An 18,900-nucleotide genomic window follows, 5' to 3' on the forward strand; every position below is an offset into this window, starting at 1 on the left:
TGAATGGTCTGTCCTCTGACAAATCAACTGTAAATTTCGGTGTTCCTCAAGGTTCCGTTTTAGGACCACTATTGTTTTCACTATATATTTTACCTCTTGGGGATGTTATTCGAAAACATAATGTTAACTTTCACTGCTATGCAGATGACACACAGCTGTACATTTCAATTAAACATGGTGAAGCCCCAAAATTGCCCTTGCTAGAAGAATGTGTTTCAGACATAAGGAAGTGGATGGCTGCAAACTTTCTACTTTTAAACTCGGACAAAACAGAGATGCTTGTTCTAGGTCCCAAGAAACAAAGAGATCTTCTGTTGAATCTGACAATTAATCTTAATGGTTGTACAGTCGTCTCAAATAAAACTGTGAAGGACCTCGGCGTTACTCTGGACCCTGATCTCTCTTTTGAAGAACATATCAAGACCATTTCAAGGACAGCTTTTTTCCATCTACGTAACATTGCAAAAATCAGGAACTTTCTGTCCAAAAATGATGCAGAAAAATTAATCCATGCTTTTGTCACTTCCAGGTTAGACTACTGCAATGCTCTACTTTCCGGCTACCCGGATAAAGCACTAAATAAACTTCAGTTAGTGCTAAATACGGCTGCTAGAATCCTGACTAGAACCAAAAAATTTGATCATATTACTCCAGTGCTAGCCTCTCTACACTGGCTTCCTGTCAAAGCAAGGGCTGATTTCAAGGTTTTACTGCTAACCTACAAAGCATTACATGGGCTTGCTCCTATCTATCTCTCTGATTTGGTCCTGCCGTACATACCTACACGTACGCTACGGTCACAAGACGCAGGCCTCCTAATTGTCCCTAGAATTTTTAAGCAAACAGCTGGAGGCAGGGCTTTCTCCTATAGAGCTCCATTTTTATGGAACGGTCTGCCTACCCATGTCAGAGACGCAAACTCGGTCTCAACCTTTAAGTCTCTACTGAAGACTCATCTCTTCAGTGGGTCATATGATTGAGTGTAGTCTGGCCCAGGAGTGGGAGGGTGAACGGAAAGGCTCTGGAGCAACGAACCACCCTTGCTGTCTCTGCCTGGCCGGTTCCCCTCTTTCCACTGGGATTCTCTGCCTCTAACCCTATTACAGGGGCTGAGTCACTGGCTTTACTGGGGCTCTCTCATGCCGTCCCTGGAGGAGGTGCGTCACCTGAGTGGGTTGAGTCACTGATGTGGTCATCCTGTCTGGGTTGGCGCCCCCCCCCCCCCCCCTTAAGTTGTGCCGTGGCAGAGGTCTTTGTGGGCTATACTCAGCCTTGTCTCAGGATGGTAAGTTGGTGGTTGAAGATATCCCTCTAGTGGTGTGGGGGCTGTGCTTTGGCAAAGTGGGTGGGGTTATATCCTTCCTGTTTGGCCCTGTCCGGGGGTGTCCTCGGAGTGGGCCACAGTGTCTCCTGACCCCTCCTGTCTCAGCCTCCAGTATTTATGCTGCAGTAGTTTATGTGTCGGGGGGCTAGGGTCAGTTTGTTATATCTGGAGTACTTCTCCTGTCCTATTCGGTGTCCTGTGTGAATCTAAGTGTGCGTTCTCTAATTCTCTCCTTCTCTCTTTCTCTCTCTCGGAGGACCTGAGCCCTAGGACCATGCCCCAGGACTACCTGACATGATGACTCCTTGCTGTCCCCAGTCCACCTGGCTGTGCTGCTGCTCCAGTTTCAACTGTTCTGCCTTATTATTATTCGACCATGCTGATCATTTATGAACATTTGAACATCTTGGCCATGTTCTGTTATAATCTCCACCCGGCACAGCCAGAAGAGGACTGGCCATCCCACATATGCTCTCTCTAATTCTCTCTTTCTTTCTCTCTCTCGGAGGACCTGAGCCCTAGGACCATGCCCCAGGAATACCTGACATGATGACTCCTTGCTGTCCCCAGTCCACCTGACTGTGCTGCTGCTCCAGTTTCAACTATTCTGCCTTATTATTATTCGACCATGCTGGTCATTTATGAACATTTGAACATCTTGACCATGTTTTGTTATAATCTCCACCCGGCACAGCCAGAAGAGGACTGGCCACCCCACATAGCCTGGTTCCTCTCTAGGTTTCTTCCTAGGTTTTGGCCTTTCTAGGGAGTTTTTCCTAGCCACCGTGCTTCTTCACCTGCATTGCTTGCTGTTTGGGGTTTTAGGCTGGGTTTCTGTACAGCACTTTGAGATATCAGCTGATGTACGAAGGGCTATATAAAATAAATTTGATTGATTGAATTTGATGAAGAACAAGGAACACACCAGGCAGGTCCGAGATACTGTTGTGAAGAAGTTTAAAGCCGGATTTGGATACAAAAAGATTTCCCAAGCTTTAAACATCCCAAGGAGCACTGTGCAAGCGATAATATTGAAATGGAAGGAGTATCAGACCACTGCAAATCTACCAAGACCTGGCCGTCCCTCTAAACTTTCAGCTCATACAAGGAGAAGACTGATCAGAGATGCAGCCAAGAGGCCCATGATCACTCTGGATGAACTGCAGAGATCTACAGCTGAGGTGGGAGACTCTGTCCATAGGACAACAATCAGTCGTATATTGCACAAATCTGGCCTTTATTGAAGAGTGGCAAGAAGAAAGCCATTTCTTAAAGATATCCATAAAAAGTGTAGTTTAAAGTTTGCCACAAGCCACCTGGGAGACACACCAAACATGTGGAAGAAGGTGCTCTGGTCAGATGAAACCAAAATTGAACTTTTTGGCAACAATGCAAAACGTTATGTTTGGCGTAAAAGCAACACAGCTGAACACACCATCCCCACTGTCAAACATGGTGGTGGCAGCATCATGGTTTGGGCCTGCTTTTCTTCAGCAGGGACAGGGAAGATGGTTAAAATTGATGGGAAGATGGATGGAGCCAAATACAGGACCATTCTGGAAGAAAACCTGATGGAGTCTGCAAAAGACCTGAGACTGGGACGGAGATTTGTCTTCCAACAAGACAACGATCCAAAACATAAAGCAAAATCTACAATGGAATGGTTCAAAAATAAACATATCCAGGTGTTAGAATGGCCAAGTCAAAGTCCAGACCTGAATCCAATCGAGAATCTGTGGAAAGAACTGAAAACTACTGTTCACAAATGCTCTCCATCCAACCTCACTGAGCTCGAGCTGTTTTGCAAGGAGGAATGGGAAAAAATGTCAGTCTCTCGATGTGCAAAACTGATAGAGAAATACCCCAAACGACTTACAGCTGTAATCGCAGCAAAAGGTGGCGCTACAAAGTATTAACTTAAGGGGGCTGAATAATTTTGCACGCCCAATTTATCCGTTTTTGATTTGTTAAAAAAGTTTGAAATATCCAATAAATGTCGTTCCACTTCATGATTGTGTCCCACTTGTTGTTGATTCTTCACAAAAAAATACAGTTTTATATCTTTGTTTGAAGCCTGAAATGTGGCAAAAGGTCGCAAAGTTCAAGGGGGCCGAATACTTTCGCAAGGCACTGTATGTATGTATGTATGTATGTATGTATAAGGCCTCCATGATATTCACAAACAAAACAATAAGAGACAGGAAGACTGGTTTCTTAAGACTGGTATCGTGTCCTGTGTGGCTCAGTTGGTGTAGCATGGATTGTGGGTTCGATTCCCACGGGGGACCAGTATGAAAATGTCTGCACTCACTACTTACTGTAAGTCGCTCTGGATAACAGCGTCTGCTAAAAATGAGTATTCAAATTCTCTGACTCTACCAAAGCAACTGAATGACCCGAGAGAGCGAGGGATTTCTGTTGAGCGAGAGAGGGATGCATTGACGGATATGAAGCTGGATTTAATGTGCGTAATCATATTAAACGAAGCATGAACAAAATTAAGAGAAAAATGAGGAAGGACAACAGCTGATGTGGGCTGTGACTAAGCTATCTGGCTCGGATTTAATCTCCAATTCTAGGAAATAAAAAGCAGCACTGATAAAAGACAAGCGGGAAAAATGGAATTAAAAGCTGGTTAGCGATCCATTACTTTCAAATGAGCTTCAGAACATTACGACTGACTCAGAAAACAGTCAAGGGGGAGAAGTAGTCTTCACTCGTTTTCCGACTTGTTTCCTCTTTGGATGCCCCAGAGAACTCAAAGCCACACCTCTATCTGCTCTTTGCACAAACCTATGAACCAATGCAGTTACCAGTGCCTGCAGCCACACACACGGCTCAGTCAGAGCATAGGTTCTCTCCTCAATGGTCTCATGCACCACACAGACCAGTGCTAAAGGTCTCTCTGTCCCTCTCCACTAATGCAATAGACGCTGATTGGTGAAATCAGGGTCTATATTGCAGGCTGATATATCCCTGGGGGAGCAGGGAGAGAGGTTTGGAGGGACACGGGGAGGGGTAGCTGCGCTCGCTGACGGTGGACGCCTAATTCATAGGTTACTTTTGCTATTTATCAGCGAGCATTCTTGCATCTACAACATTACAGATAATCTAATCAGCGCGCCGGGAATGTACTTTCTCTTGAAAAATGTGATTCCATTCATTTGAAAATGATCCCCCCCCTCCACCTATCAGCTGGGCTATAAACTTAACCAGGATAAATGTAGTTGTCTGTTTATGCCACTCGCCTGCTGTCCTAATGCCATTTCAAACAGGATTGTTTACTACCTGCAGCGACGGAGGGACATTGTGAATATTATATTTAAGTGCTAGCAGATGTGCTTCTGGTGTACATGAATAATAGTGTTGTTCTGTGTTGTGTTCTATTCCTCCAACACAGAGCCAAAAGAGAAGAATTAAAGACTTGGAGAATATTAACAGTTCTTACGGGGTAATAACTCACTGCCATGCAACATCAACTGCAGTTTAAGCCAGGGGTTGAATGAGACAGACTGGAAGACGGCCTTGGATGCCTTGGATTGGCAAACCGTAACGTTCGATATAAGGTATTATGATTTCTGCAGGAAACTATATCAAAACGGCCCTTCGAAATGAAAGAGCATGGGAAAGAATCTTCATACGACACATGTATAGAGGGAAAAACCCAGAATCAAAATGTACACAACAGCTTAAAGCACTAGTCTGTCTTGGCCACGTATAATCAACTACAATTCCCATTGTCCCATATTCAGGCCACGGAGTAGGCCAGTTTCCCATTCTCCAGAGAACCTAGGTGGTGCGACTGCAAAGTTATTAGGGAGGCCATTTTGACAATCGTTTAACGGAAAGGCCTTTAACGATATTCAGTTGTCACTGAAGTAGTGCTTTGTGTTAACACCACAACAGAAAATATGAGAATAGTTCTACTTTGTCAACAGGCATAAAAACAGTGAGTGGTTGGGTGCAGGCAGCCATTATCCCATGAAATTTGTCAGCCACCATTAAAAGAAAATCCTGGCCATGACAAATTGAGTCGATGCATGCGACTCCAATAAAACACCATTTGAGCGTTTTGTTCCACAGCACTGGGCTCCATCCATCCACACCGAACCACAGAAGTCCAGGTGCACGTTGGCTGGAGCCCTTCGCAAATGTGCAAACGACAACGAGCAAGTCCGTCCATTTCCTGTTTGGGTGCCGCGCAGAGATTTATGCAGACTCCCGACAATAAAAGTAGGGTATGGTGGCAAGGAGAGTGAGTGGTGAAAATGTCGTGGCTGGTTTGGAAGCCTGTAAGTCAGGGACTGAGTAGAGAGAGAGTAGAGAGAGAGGCTGGGCCGGCTGAGGTAAGCAGGCCCTGAGGATGTCATTAGCACTACCCAGACCTAGAAAAAGCAGGTCGACCCGGGACAGTCGTAAAAACAGACAGACTCCCTGCTAGACGACATGATACGGTAATGTATGTACTGTACGGCTGATAACTGTCACATACAAGAAAGACGATTGGGTTAGGGGTTTGGTTTCGATTTTCTTTTACTATGCTTCCTACAGTGATGATACTTCCAAAAAACTGAATTCACTCAGTGATAACCAATCATCAGTGTAAGAACCACAGAAACAATCATCAACACCACTTTCTCCCACTGGCAGCCATTGACATCCAAAGACAGTCAGTAACCAGTTGCACACTGGATCAAGCCAGCATTCATTTCCCTACAAAGGGAAAAAGCCTATATACTTACATGTAGTATATTTATCTCTCCCCCAAAAAGAGAAAACTTTCATTTGGCGTCAGGGGTTCATTCTGACTACAGCAAATGAAAAAGAGTGACGTGGCTCTGGGCTTGACCAGAGAGTGGGGCCAAGGGACGTCCTAAATCCGATCACCCCTGCCAGCTGCCTAAAGGTACGCCTCGATGCCCCTGCCAACCGCCTAAACAGGAAGGCGTTAAACATTCCCAGAAACCTTCAAACATTAACATGTTTCTACGCAGGATGCAATCAACTACATTACAGTGAGTCTTTTATTCTGTGTCAACTTTTTATGCTACGTTGACCTCTCACCATCGGTAATTCCCAATACTGGAAAACAATGATTGTTTTATGCGTAGCTCCCCCTACCAACAATGTCCCAAGTCCCATCAACAGTCTTCGAGACAATAGAGAACTCCGAGGCCAATTGGGGCCAGGGCCAACCTCAAAACTCAACAACATGGATACGGGCCAAACCAACAAACAGCCTGCAGGAGACACTTCCTCGCAAAGTGATCCCCCCCAAAGGGGAATGATACAGTCCAACCAGACAAGCACTTTACTGTATTATGGTTTTACTGGACTTCTTCAAAAACAGGAGCATGGGGAGATGCTCTCCATCATGACCTGGTGCACTCTTTCTACTAGGCCTACCGTTCTTCCTGCAGGAGTGTGAGATGTGGTACCTCGTGCAAAGGCTGTGAGACAGCTAGTTTACTGGCAAGGTCTAACCTCTACCACACCCAATCATGGGGCACCACACCAGCACCCTGATTACCATGATTGTATTTCACAGCTTAAACGCTGACACTGCCCTGTGAATCAGATCCCATTAGCACCACTTAGCAAACCGCCTGGACTTACCCTCTGATGCTAACAGCCTGGATAATGAAAGGAGGTGTGTATGCACACGCAGCTTAGGTCAGGAAAGCAAAAGCAGAGGAACCATTGAGGAACAGGATAAGAGAAAGAAGTGGCCTGCCAGAAAGGATATTTTTAACATGTGAAGAAGGGCCTGACTTGTAAAGTCACTCAAAAGAGAGAATCTGTTTAGATGAATCTGCTGAGGGAAATTAGCAAAGCAGAAAATGTGATGTCCTCAATAGCACCGTTATTCAACCATTTTGACATAATCTGACAGCATACGCAAATCAAGATTGGATAAAAACAGAAAGTGGACATTGAGAAATAAAATCTTTGAATTGGGTCATAAACTGATGCTTTCAGAATCCGAACATGAAACCAGTCAGGACAAAGTTTTCCTCCTTAGGGTCCCTTCCAAGTTTACTGGCTACGTCCCCCTCACTTAAAGGGGTTCTCAATAGCACTCTAACAGTGGTCAACCACAGACCAAGGGATAGATTACCCTGACCTAGTCTAGCCAACACTTACATGACAAACACTGAGTGAATGTAGCATGGCTTTTTTAACAGATTTATAATGCTTTGTATTTACACTGCCAGTGTCAATCTAAGGAAAATTAAGACATGACAAAAATTTCCTAAAAAGCTTTAAAAACATTAACCTAATGTCATCCAAAAATCAAACTGAGTCAATTTTCTAAACGATATGCTTTCAATTAGAGAGAGAAAAAAAGTGACCTAGCTGCCCCGACCACAATAAAAATCATGATTACCCCGTGATTAAAAAGCTGCTTATTGGTTAAGCCTCAGCCGTGTCTGAGGGGACCTAAAGTGCTTTTCTGTTTTGAATAAATGTGTTGTAATGACTTTGTGTCTAGGGGAAATGACAAGAGGGTCTTGTACAGTTGTAAGCACTTAAAGTCAATCATACTCTTGGCACTGGGGTAAGCTGAATGAACATATAGCTCCCTCGTTGCTCCGTCCTCTTTATGGGCCTAATTGAAAAAACACTTTGGGCATTGTGGCAGGTTCCAACCCCCACGTTTTAAAAGACAACAGTGTTGGGTTGGGTGTTCCCTCTCCACTAAACCATAAAAGAGAGACAAGTTGCCTGACTGACTGGTTCCATATTTGCATTTACAACGTCTGTTTTTCTTAGGGATGGTGTTTTGTTTTGACTATAGAGAAGAGTCTAAGCCCAGTAAACACTTTTCTTATAAACACAGGAAAATTCCACCTGTGTTTTCTTCCACAGACTATGAGGTGAATTCAGTGTCAGTGTGATAGGTGTGTGTGTGTGTGTGTGTGTGTGTGTGTGTCACTCACAGCGCCCAGCATGATGCGAACGATGAGCCAGCGGAAGGTCCAGATGGAGATTAGCGAGGGGGGGCAGCGAGGGGGCACCTGGGACAGACTCCACACAGGACACAGGAAGATCCCCAAGAAGCCTGTCTCCAACAACTGACTTTCCCAACCTGAAGACAGAGGGAGAAGTGAGAGGAAACGGGAGAGAGAGAAACAGGGGAGGAGAAACAGAGAGAGCGAGAGAGACAGAGCAAACGTTCAGAGAAAGGACGTCAGGGAGACGGAGAACAGGAGACAGGGGTTTCAGAAAAAGGACAGGGGCATGACGAATAGTCAAGCAGATGTGGGGAGAATATAGAGTGACAGTCCAAGTGTTTGAGTAAGGATGGATAATAAGAGGGACCATGATATGGAATGAGATGACTAAGGGGCAGGAGAGATGAAGACGTGGGATATATGGAGAGCAAAGGCGACTGCTAAAGGACAAGTGTGACCACATCTCTCAGCGTGCGAATGCTGCATGGATACATACATCAGGGGAGCTACTCAGTTACCACATCTGTGATGAAGTAGGGAAAGTCAAAAAGTTAAGGCTGGGGAGATTTTGTTTAAATACTCAAGAGCTGCCCTCACCATTCTGAAGCATTACTTACAGTCAAAGCAAGAAGAGCAGCCGGAGATGCTTTGAATAACCAAAATATGGACAGCTGTAATTGTATAAGTGAATTAGGGCCAGTTATCGGTCTGTCTATGCAAACATCACTGTTCTGGAACGATCTCTATCTGTCATTCTACAATGATGACCACAGATAACCTCCTCTTGCTATGTGCATATGTCCCGATGGCCAATCACTGCAGGCTTGTTCATAAATGTAAAGTGAAACGGTTCAGAGGTAGTGCACGTGTGCCGTCATGGGTGTGCGAGTGTCCACGCACCCATGTATAATACAAACACGTCAGTCAATCTAATTCCACAGACTGGCCTGATGTGAATGCAGCAGAGGGCTCCCAGTGAAGGCCCACCTGCTCCCGTCTCTCCTCAGAGAGATCCAGTGTGATCTGTGCAGCTGTTGGCCTGTTCGCCCCTCCTAACAAAGGCAGTCTTTGTAGCCTTCGCCCAGTGGACATGCAAACAGAGATAATGACAAAGATGAAGAGAAAGAGAGATAGAGGGACACAGAGTACAGTATGTAGTTGAACAGTCTTAGGACTAAAGAAGGAGGAAATACATTTATTATTGGTTTTGTTTTAATTTAAACACCATCTCTACAGTGTTAGATTTCTTTGATAAACGAGTCATCTGTATAATGAGCGAGGGTAAAAGAAAGGAGAAAGGGAAAAAAAGACCCCAAAACCTGACCACAGACATCCAACTGGAGTCTTTCACTCCAAAGTGTCATTAACCAATCAGTGAGGTCAAATTGATCTGGGTTCTTATCTGAACTAGCGCCCTACATCCAGAACTACTTACACTCAGCCCTGCAGTGATTAGATTGGACTCAAGTCTGATTGAATTGAGTTATCGTGATGACAAAGTGAGGAATCCTGCTGAGGCAACAAAACACCAGCTGAAGCTGAACCAGCCACATCTGCTAACCCTGGGCAGTGCTGATCTTGGATTAGGTGCTCTCTGTCCATATAATAATATTCATTATGATCTACTGTAAAAGGCAAAACTGATCCTATATCAGCGCTCCTACTCTGAGACACATTTTGAATACAGACAGGCCCATCCAGGGCCAGATGTTTACTGAGGTCTGAGGATAATGGGGTTTTGGGTGGCATGATACACTGACTCTGATCTCTATGCCAATAGGCCAACTCGCCAAGAGAGACTAGTTAGGGGCATTAAACCATGTCAGCCGAGTGTTGATGACCATCGCCAGAGCGATGATGAGATTATGTATTGAAATGTAATCATCCCAAACCTATGACTATGACCCAAATCATATTAACACATTTGAGCTGAATGTGATCGCTTCATCAAAGGGGATAACAAGGGCTCAGTGGTGGTTGTGGGAAGGTTAGATAAGGGCTAGGTTGTAGAGTGACAAAGAGCAGGCCGTTACAAATCTTAGGTCCAGGTTTCTCAAAAGCATGGTAAGGCTAAGTTTTTTTTTTTTAACAGCTTCTATCGCAAGGCCATCAGACTGTTAAACAGCCATCACTAACACAAAGGCTGCTGCCTACATACAGACTCCATTCATTGGCCACTTTAATAAATGGATCCCTAGGCATTTTAAATAATGCCACTTTAATAATGTTTACATATCTTACAATACTCATCTCATATGTATATACTGCATCTTGCCTATGGTGCTCGGCCATCGCTCATCCATATATTTATATGTACGTATTGTTATTCCATCCCTTCACACGTGTGTGTATAAGGTAGTTGTGGAATTGTTCGATTACTTGTTAGATATTACTGCACTGTCAGAACTAGAAGCACAAGCATTTCGCGAACACTCGCAATATCACCTGCTAACCATGTGCATGTGACCAATAGAATTTGATTTGATTCATCGTTAGAACCTTCATCGAGCATCATTAAATCTGAGCAGTTTCACAAAACCAGTTACGCAAGACCTACTTGTTATTTCCCGGCTGCCTCAGACCACTTGTCGGACAGCTAAATGTGTCGTTAGAGGTGCTTTTTTTGCCTTTCTGCGTCACTTTATACAAAGAAGACCTATAAACATAGAATCAAGCTGTTTATATGTTTCTCTGTGACTGCCGATAATATAATTAATTGTTGACTGCAAATAGGCCTTCACAGTTGCCAGTGTCTTTGCAACTGTTACAAATAAGTGAAGGACAGAAAGATATTTCAAATAAAAACTAGAGATGACTGCATAAACAAAATAAATACAGGATAGGCTACATGGGCCTATCTATTTCAATCATTTTGAAATCAATTAATTTTAAAGGGATATTTTGGGGTTTTGACAACAAGGTCCTTTATTTACTTCCCCAGAGTTCGATGAACTCGTGGATACCATTTGTCTCTTCTTTTTTTAACGAGGCAAGTCAGTTAAGAACAAATTCTTATTTACAATAACGGCCTAGCTAAAGGCCTCCTGCAGGGAAGGAGCAGGGATAAAAATAAAAAAAAGCACAACATTGCAGCAGCACAAAACATGATACAAACAATAGGCACAGACAACAGCACAAAGGGCAAGAAGGTAGAGACAACAATACATCACGCGAAGCAATCACAACTGTCAGTAAGTGTCCATGATTGAGTCTATGACTGAAGAGATGGAGATGAAACAATTAAGTATCAGTGTTTTTTGCAGCTCGCTCCAGTCGCTGCAGCAAACTGAAAAGAGGAGCGACCCAGGGATGGGGTCTCTGCATGCAGTTTGAAGACAGTTGCTAACAAGCGCTGGTGCATTTGCTAACTAATATTAGCACAATGACTGGAAGTCTATGGGTATCAGCTAGCATGCTAAACACATGGCCTTCCATTGCTAACAGATACCCATAGACTTCCAGTCATTGCGCTAACTTTAGTTAGCATTGGCTTGCAAAATTACCTGTGCCAAATCTGTGATTTTGTGCACTATTATGGGATAGCCATTAGCCGAGCTGCCTCAATATTTGCAGCCATAATACATAGGAGATAATCTCGCTAAGTCTAGGAGCCGAGTATTGTGGAACAATTCCTATTAAAAAGGTATGATTCAAATAGAGAAAGCTGATCCGAGAGCAGTGCTGACTTTCTTGCAATCCTATCAGAATTGACGATTGGCCCAGTGTCGTCCGGGTAAGGGGAGGGTTTGAGCAGCCAGGAAGTCCTTGTCCCTTCGAGTTCTAGCGAATTCTGTGGTGGGCCGGGCGCATGCGCGCTAACACGATCGCCAGCTGGACAGTGTTTCCTCCGACACATTGGTGCGGCTGGCTTCCGGGTTAAGCAAGCAGTGTGTCAAGAAGCAGTGCGGCTAGGCAGGGTCGTGTTTTGGAGGACGCATGGCTCACAACCTTTGTCTCTCCCGAGTCCGTACGGGAGTTGCAATGATGGGACAAGACTAACTACCAATTGCATTTCACAAAAATGGGGAGAACGGAACAAGTCAAAAGTTGGGACAAACCTACTCATTCAAAAGGGTTTTATTTGTACATTGTAGAATAATAGTGAAGACATCAGAACTATGAAATAACATATGGAATCAAGGAGTTAACAAAAAAAGTGTTAAACTAATCAAAATATATTTTATTGAGATTCTTCAAAGTAGCCAACCTTTGCCTTGATGATAGCTTTGCACACTCTTGGCATTCTCTCAACCAGCTTCATGAAGTAGTCAGATGGAATGCATTTCAATTAACAGGTGTTGAAAGTTAATTTGTGGAATTTCTGTCCTCAATGCGTTTGAGCCAATTAGTTGTGTTGTGACAAGATAGGGTTGGTTTACATAATATACCCTTATTTGGTAAGACCAAGTCCATATTATGGCAAGAACAGCTCAAATAAGCAAAAAGAAACGACAGTCCATCATTACTTTAAGACATGAAGGTCTGTCAATGCGGAACATTTCAAGAACTTTGAAAGTTTCTTCAAGTGCAGTTGCAAAAACCTTCAAGCACTGTGATGAAACTGGCTCTCATGAGGACCGCCACAGGAAAGGAAGACCCAGAGTTACCTGTGCTGCAGAGGATAAATTCATTACAGTTGCCAGCCTGAGAAATTGCAGCCCAAATAAATGCTTCACGGAGTTCAAGTAACAGACACGTCAACATCAACTGTTCAGAGGAGACTGCGTGAATCAAGCCTTCATGATCTATTGAAGGCTGCAAAGAAACCACTATTAAAAGGACATCAATAATAAGAAGACTTGCTTGGGCCAAGAAACTCAAGCAATGGATATTAGACCGGTGGAAATATCTCCTTTGGTCTGATGAGTCCAAATGTGAGATTTTTGGTTCCAACCACTGTGTTTTTGTGAAACGCAGAGTAGGTGAACAGATTATCTCTGCATGTGTGGTTCCGACCGTAAAACATGGAGGTGGTGTGATGGTGCCACTGATTTATTTAGAATTCAAGGCACACTTAACCAGCATAGCTACCACAGCATTCTGCAGTGAAACACCATCCCATCTGGTTTGCACTTAGTGGGAGTATCATTTGTTTTCAACAGGACAATGACCCAACACACCTCCAGGCTGTGTAAGGGCTATTTGACCAAAAAGGAGAGTGATGGAGTGCTGAATCAGATGACCTGGCCGCCACAATCACCTGACCTCAACCCAACCGCAGAGTGAAGGAAAAGCAGCCAACAAGTGATTGGCATATGTGGGAACTCCTTCAAGACAGTTGGAAAAGTATCCCAAGTGATGCTGGAGAATGCCAAGAGTGTGCAAAGCTGTAAAAGGCAAAGGGTGGCGACTGAACAAAATAAAATATTTTTGCATTTGTTTTAACACGTTTTTGATTACTACATGATTCCATGTGTTATTTCATAGTTTTGATGTCTTCATTATTATTCTACAATGTAGAAAATAAAAAAAATAACACATGGAATAATATCACAAAATAACACAAGCCTAAGTTCCATCGCTATCGGGGAACCGGTCCCAGATGGATGTTGTAGTCTTACAAATGTAATTGAATGTAAGCAGTTAACTTACCAAACGAATACCTGTAAGGAGAGGAAAAAATAAAATAGATCAGCTTAAAAATATATATTTTTATCAGATTAGAGAGTTGGCCTAATCTACATTCTGTACCAAGCACTTACAAAAATTGCAATACTGTACCCACAATCGTACATATCAAATGACATGTGTCAGAAGTTTATAAAGATGAAACCTGAATAGTGTTGATAAATAAATTGACTTATTCCTATTAAAACACACTGGACTAAAAAGCAGGACATACCAATAATGATCCCTTTAAGCCTAATCAGCTAACTGAATCACTGTTGGCATGATGGCCTTGATGTCTCCAAATCCACATTTTTCATTCAGAACATAAGCAGATGGTGAACAATTTTGAAAATGTCTTCAGGAATTGTCTACCCTCTTCAGAGACACAAAGAACTTCAACAGAGCTGAGAGAATGAGGGAAAACAGTCATGTGTTTTGTCTGTCTCTCACCGTTGTACAGTCCATCCCTCCCAAAGATTGAGACTGACCTATCTTCGAGCCATAACACAGATGCCCCATCAACATGTTCTCTCACTCACTACTGCCCCCCCCCCCCCCCACAACCCTATAAACTACACTAGAGGTCGACCAATTATGATTTTTCAATGCCGATACCGATTATTGGAGGACCAAAAAAAGCAAATAACAATTAATCGGACGATTTTTTAAAATGTATTTGCAATAACGACAATTTCAACAATACTGAATGAACACTTATTTGAACTGAATATAATACATCAATAAAATCAATTTAGCCTCAAGTAAATAATGAAACATGTTCAATTTGGTTTAAATAATGCAAAAAAAAAGTGTTGAAGTAAAAGTGCAATATGTGCCATGTAAGAAAGCTAACGTTTAAGTTCCTTGCTCAGAACATGAGAACATATGAAAGCGGGTGGTTCCTTTTAACATGAGTCTTCAATATTCCCAGGTAAGAAGTTTTAGGTTGTAGTTATAGGAATTTGAAATGCTATTAGCGCGCACCCTGCTAACTAGCTAGCCATTTCACATCGGTGACACCAGCCTAATCTCAGGAGTTGATAGGCTTGAAGTCAAACAGATCAATGCTTGAAGCATTACGAAGAGCTGCTGGTAAAACGCACGAAAGTGCTGTTTGAATGAATGCTTACGAGCCTGCTGCTGCCTACCACCACTCAAAGACTACTCTATCAAATCATAGACTTAATTATAACATTATAACACACAGAAATACGAGCCTTAGGTCATTAATATGGTCAAATCCGGAAACTATCATCTCGAAAACAAAACGTTTATTCTTTCAGTGAAATACGGAACCGTTACGCATTTTATCTAACGGGTGGGCATCCATAAGTCTAAATATTCCTGTTACGTCGCACAACCTTCAATGTCATGTCATAATTACATAAAATTCTGGCAAATTAGTTCGCAAAGAGCCAGGCGGCCCAAACGGTTGCATATACCCTGACTCTGTTGCAAGAGAAGTGACACCATTTCCCTAGTTAAAATAAATTCATGTTAGCAGGCAATATTAACTAAATATGCAGGTTTAAAAATATATACTTGTGTATTGATTAAGAAAGGCATTGATGATTATGGTTAGGTACATTCGTGCAACGATTGTGCTTTTTCGCAAATGGGCTTTTGTTAAATCATCTCCCGTTTGGCGAAGTTGGCTGTCTTTGTTAGGAAGAAATAGTCTTCACACAGTTCGCAACAAGCCAGGCGGCCCAAACTGCTGCATATACCCTGACTCTGTTGCAAGAGAAGTGACACCATTTCCCTAGTTAAAATAAATTCATGTTAGCAGGCAATATTAACTAAATATGCAGGTTTAAAAATATATACTTGTGTATTGATTAAGAAAGGCATTGATGTTTATCGTTAAGTACACGTTGGAGCAACGACAGTCCTTTTTCGAGAATGAGCACCGCATCGATTATATGCAACGCAGGACACGGTATATAAACTAGTAATATCAACCATGTGTAGTTAACTAGTGATGATTGATTGTTTTTTATAAGATAAGTTTAATGCTAGCTATCAACTTACCTTGGCTTCTTACTGCATTCGCGTAACAGACAGGCTCCTCGTGCAAGTGCAATGTAAAGCAGGTGGTTAGAGCGTTGGACTAGTTAAGTGTAAGGTTGCAAGATTGAATCCCTGAGCTGGCACGGTAAAAATCTGTCGTTCTGCCCCTGAACAAGGCAGTTGACCCACCGTTCATTGAAAATAAGACTGTGTTCTTAACTGACTTGCCTAGTTAAATAAAGGTGTAATTAATATATATATATATATATATATATATACTCATTTTTAAATCGGCCAAATCGGTGTCCAAAAATACCCTAATTAATTAGCCATTCCGATTAATCGGTCGACCTCTAAACTACAAATGGAATGGAATCAACCACATGTGTTTGCCGTATTTGATACAGTTCCACAGATTCCGCTACAGCCATTACCACAAGCCCGTCCTCCCCAATTAAGGTGCAACCAACCTCATGTGGTGTTTTTCCAACCCATCACTCACCAGATCTGCCCCACACTGACGAGAGAATGGTAGAGCACCCACAGCATGGCCATGATGATCATGTTGGCAGTGCCAGTCAGCAACACAAAGCCTGACAGCGCCATCCCCACCAGGGCAATGCCATCCAGGTTGGCATCCATGTCCGTCCAGTCCAGGAACCACAGGATAGAGGGAGTGTAGGCGAAGGCAGACATATCGATCTTTCCCCCCACATAGCGCTTCACACTGAGAAGGTAATCCTTACAGGGCAAGAGGCCTCGCTCTCCTATCAGCTGTTTATTCTGGTTGTAGGCAACAGTGAATGCAATGACTACAGGGGGAGAGAGGTGGAGGAAGTGTGAGGTGAATAAAGATAGGTTTATGAGTACTAGAACGAACTGTCTGGTTCATTTAAGAATGTGACAGGAGAACAATTGCTATGTTTCTTGGTAAATGGTAATGTGAACGATGTGTCCATGTCTACTTGAACATTAAATTGGTTTTAACTCCAACTACCACCATACAATACACACATGAAAACTGACGAGAATAATATAGCCTACGCAATGGTCTGGAAGCTAAGTTATAATGGAGCCAGTGCATCATAACTCGCTACATTGTCAGAATATCACACTAGAACTTACAGTAGATGAAAGCAATGGAACGTAGAAGCACAATTCGAGTGAGCCAGTAAGTCCCGGTTTGCAATGTAACCAATTCTTGCTTCTTTGCTTTGCAAGTGTCCTCTTCATTATTTGGGGTGTTGTCATCTGAATGTGTCGTTGTTGTCTTCTTTGTTTCGACGCGTCTTTTTCTCAAAGTGCTTTCAGAACTCTCACTGTGACTCGCCATTTTGGTTGACGCTCTAAAAAGCACGTGATCAGAGGGCTCGTTCAAGAGTGTCTAGAAACGTAGCGTCTGAGTTTTTAAAAATCCGTGCGTTGCGCATTGCACATGCTTACCGTGGAATGCATATCGCATAGTGGTAGTGCTGTACCCGCTAAGGGAGATGATTTGAACGTCTGTAAAATTTTCGAAAAATTACGTACAGTAGACTAACACCCTTGAACAGCAGATTTGTCTTGCAAAATCGTATGATTGGTGGGCCTTCTTCTTCTATGGTATATTGGCGATCACACAATTGAAAGTGCATCCCGCCACCAACTATGCAGGGTGGAGTCAGGATTCCCCAAAAAACTTAACTACCAATAATAAAAAAATAATAAAAAAACAATGATCAGATCCCTACACAGTCTCAAGGGGAACCTGGGAGAGCAGGTCTTCTGGCGCCAGTACGTACCCCCCAAGTCTTCAGATTCAAAATCCTTGAGTCCTAATGAACACAACAAAATCTACCTTAACACAGGGTATCTTTTGTCTGGCAGCAAACAATTACTACAGGCTGTGGTGTATTCACCATCATATCTTCACTCGTTTTCAACAACAACAAAAATAGTCTACACTGTCGTCCTTCTACACAACGTTCTTCAGTATACTCTGTTCGTCTGCACACACTTGAAACATGGCCAAATCCTTTACAATTCTTACACTTCAGTGGTTTGGGGATCCAAGCTCTTATGGTGTATCTTACATAACCAAGCTTCACATTAATAGGTATTTTCTCTATCAAAAACAACAGGACCGACAGACTTTCTTCCTTTCCTCCATTCACCCAGCAGGTCAAAACACCGGGCACCAACCACACCAGGAATTCTCTTCGGGTATTCAACCTAAACATCCTGATATGACTCCTTTGACGGTTGCATTACTCCGAAGAGCAAAACACAAAACGTATGTTGTCCGGAATCTTTTGAGGCTCACAGCAATCTCCCTCTGCTCTTCAGAAATACAATTGATCAAAATAAGACCACTCCTGGTCACTGACAGACTCCACTTTTCCAAGCGCATACTTCACCATTTGACACCTCAAACAGGTTTCCCCACATCCTTACTCAAACACATCCCAACAAGAAACGATTCATTATCATTTACACGCGTATCTTCCACTCCAATTTCAGACTATTTCCTTTTTGTTCCAGTTTTCGATGCTACTGTTGTCCCTTCAAAACATTTGTTTTCAACAAATTTGCTCAACGCTCTGCTTAATTCCAACTCAGCATCCACGTCCATCATCTTCCCATCCAACATTTTCCAAGCCGTATCCCATAACCTCGATTGGAAAGGAAAGGGAATCAGGTGGGCCTTCTATTCACCTGTGGTCACATGGTGCAAAAGTGACATGTTCTTTTGGATCTGGGTTGAGCAGGCAGAGTGAAGTAGAGACTTAACAACAGTTTTATAGGGCATATGGCTCAGGTAGGATACATATCACATGTTCCATTCCACAGTTTGCTTATAAAAAATCTAACAAACCAAAAACAGGCACAGGAAGTGGCGCAGCGCAGGAGCCAGGCAGTAAACAGGTCTCCACCATACCTCCAGACTGCATTCACTTCACGTGGGCCGCCACGGGGGGATCATGGAACATCAATTAGCCAATAGGAGCTCTTCTTGGGGTA

General features: G+C 43.0%; 1 protein-coding gene across 4 annotated transcripts in view; it reads right to left on the reverse strand.

Moving 5' to 3' along the window:
• The window catches only part of lmf1 (lipase maturation factor 1), a 29,604-nt gene extending 12,285 nt beyond the window's left edge, over nucleotides 1-17,319 (reverse strand). Inside the window, exons 1-4 of one of the 4 annotated variants that reach the window (XR_016487152.1) lie at nucleotides 17,026-17,319; nucleotides 16,403-16,712; nucleotides 13,873-13,883; nucleotides 8,266-8,414 (exon numbers count right to left, since the gene is read on the reverse strand). Coding sequence is in view for 3 of the 4 variants with exons in the window: in XM_021564922.3 (XP_021420597.3) it covers nucleotides 8,266-8,414; nucleotides 13,873-13,883; nucleotides 16,403-16,712; nucleotides 17,026-17,233 (678 nt within the window). In the remaining variant the exon portion in view is untranslated. Of the gene's footprint in view, nucleotides 1-8,265; nucleotides 8,415-9,267; nucleotides 11,680-13,872; nucleotides 13,884-16,402; nucleotides 16,713-17,025 lie in introns of those variants that run through there. The other 3 variants (XM_021564922.3, XM_090202041.1, XM_090202042.1) reach the window with 3 other exon arrangements.
• Nucleotides 17,320-18,900: the final 1,581 nt, after the last annotated feature.

This window comes from Oncorhynchus mykiss, chromosome 16 (assembly GCF_057628025.1).
Source record: "Oncorhynchus mykiss isolate SJ-2025 chromosome 16, ASM5762802v1, whole genome shotgun sequence".
Classification (NCBI taxonomy): Eukaryota; Metazoa; Chordata; class Actinopteri; order Salmoniformes; family Salmonidae; genus Oncorhynchus; species Oncorhynchus mykiss.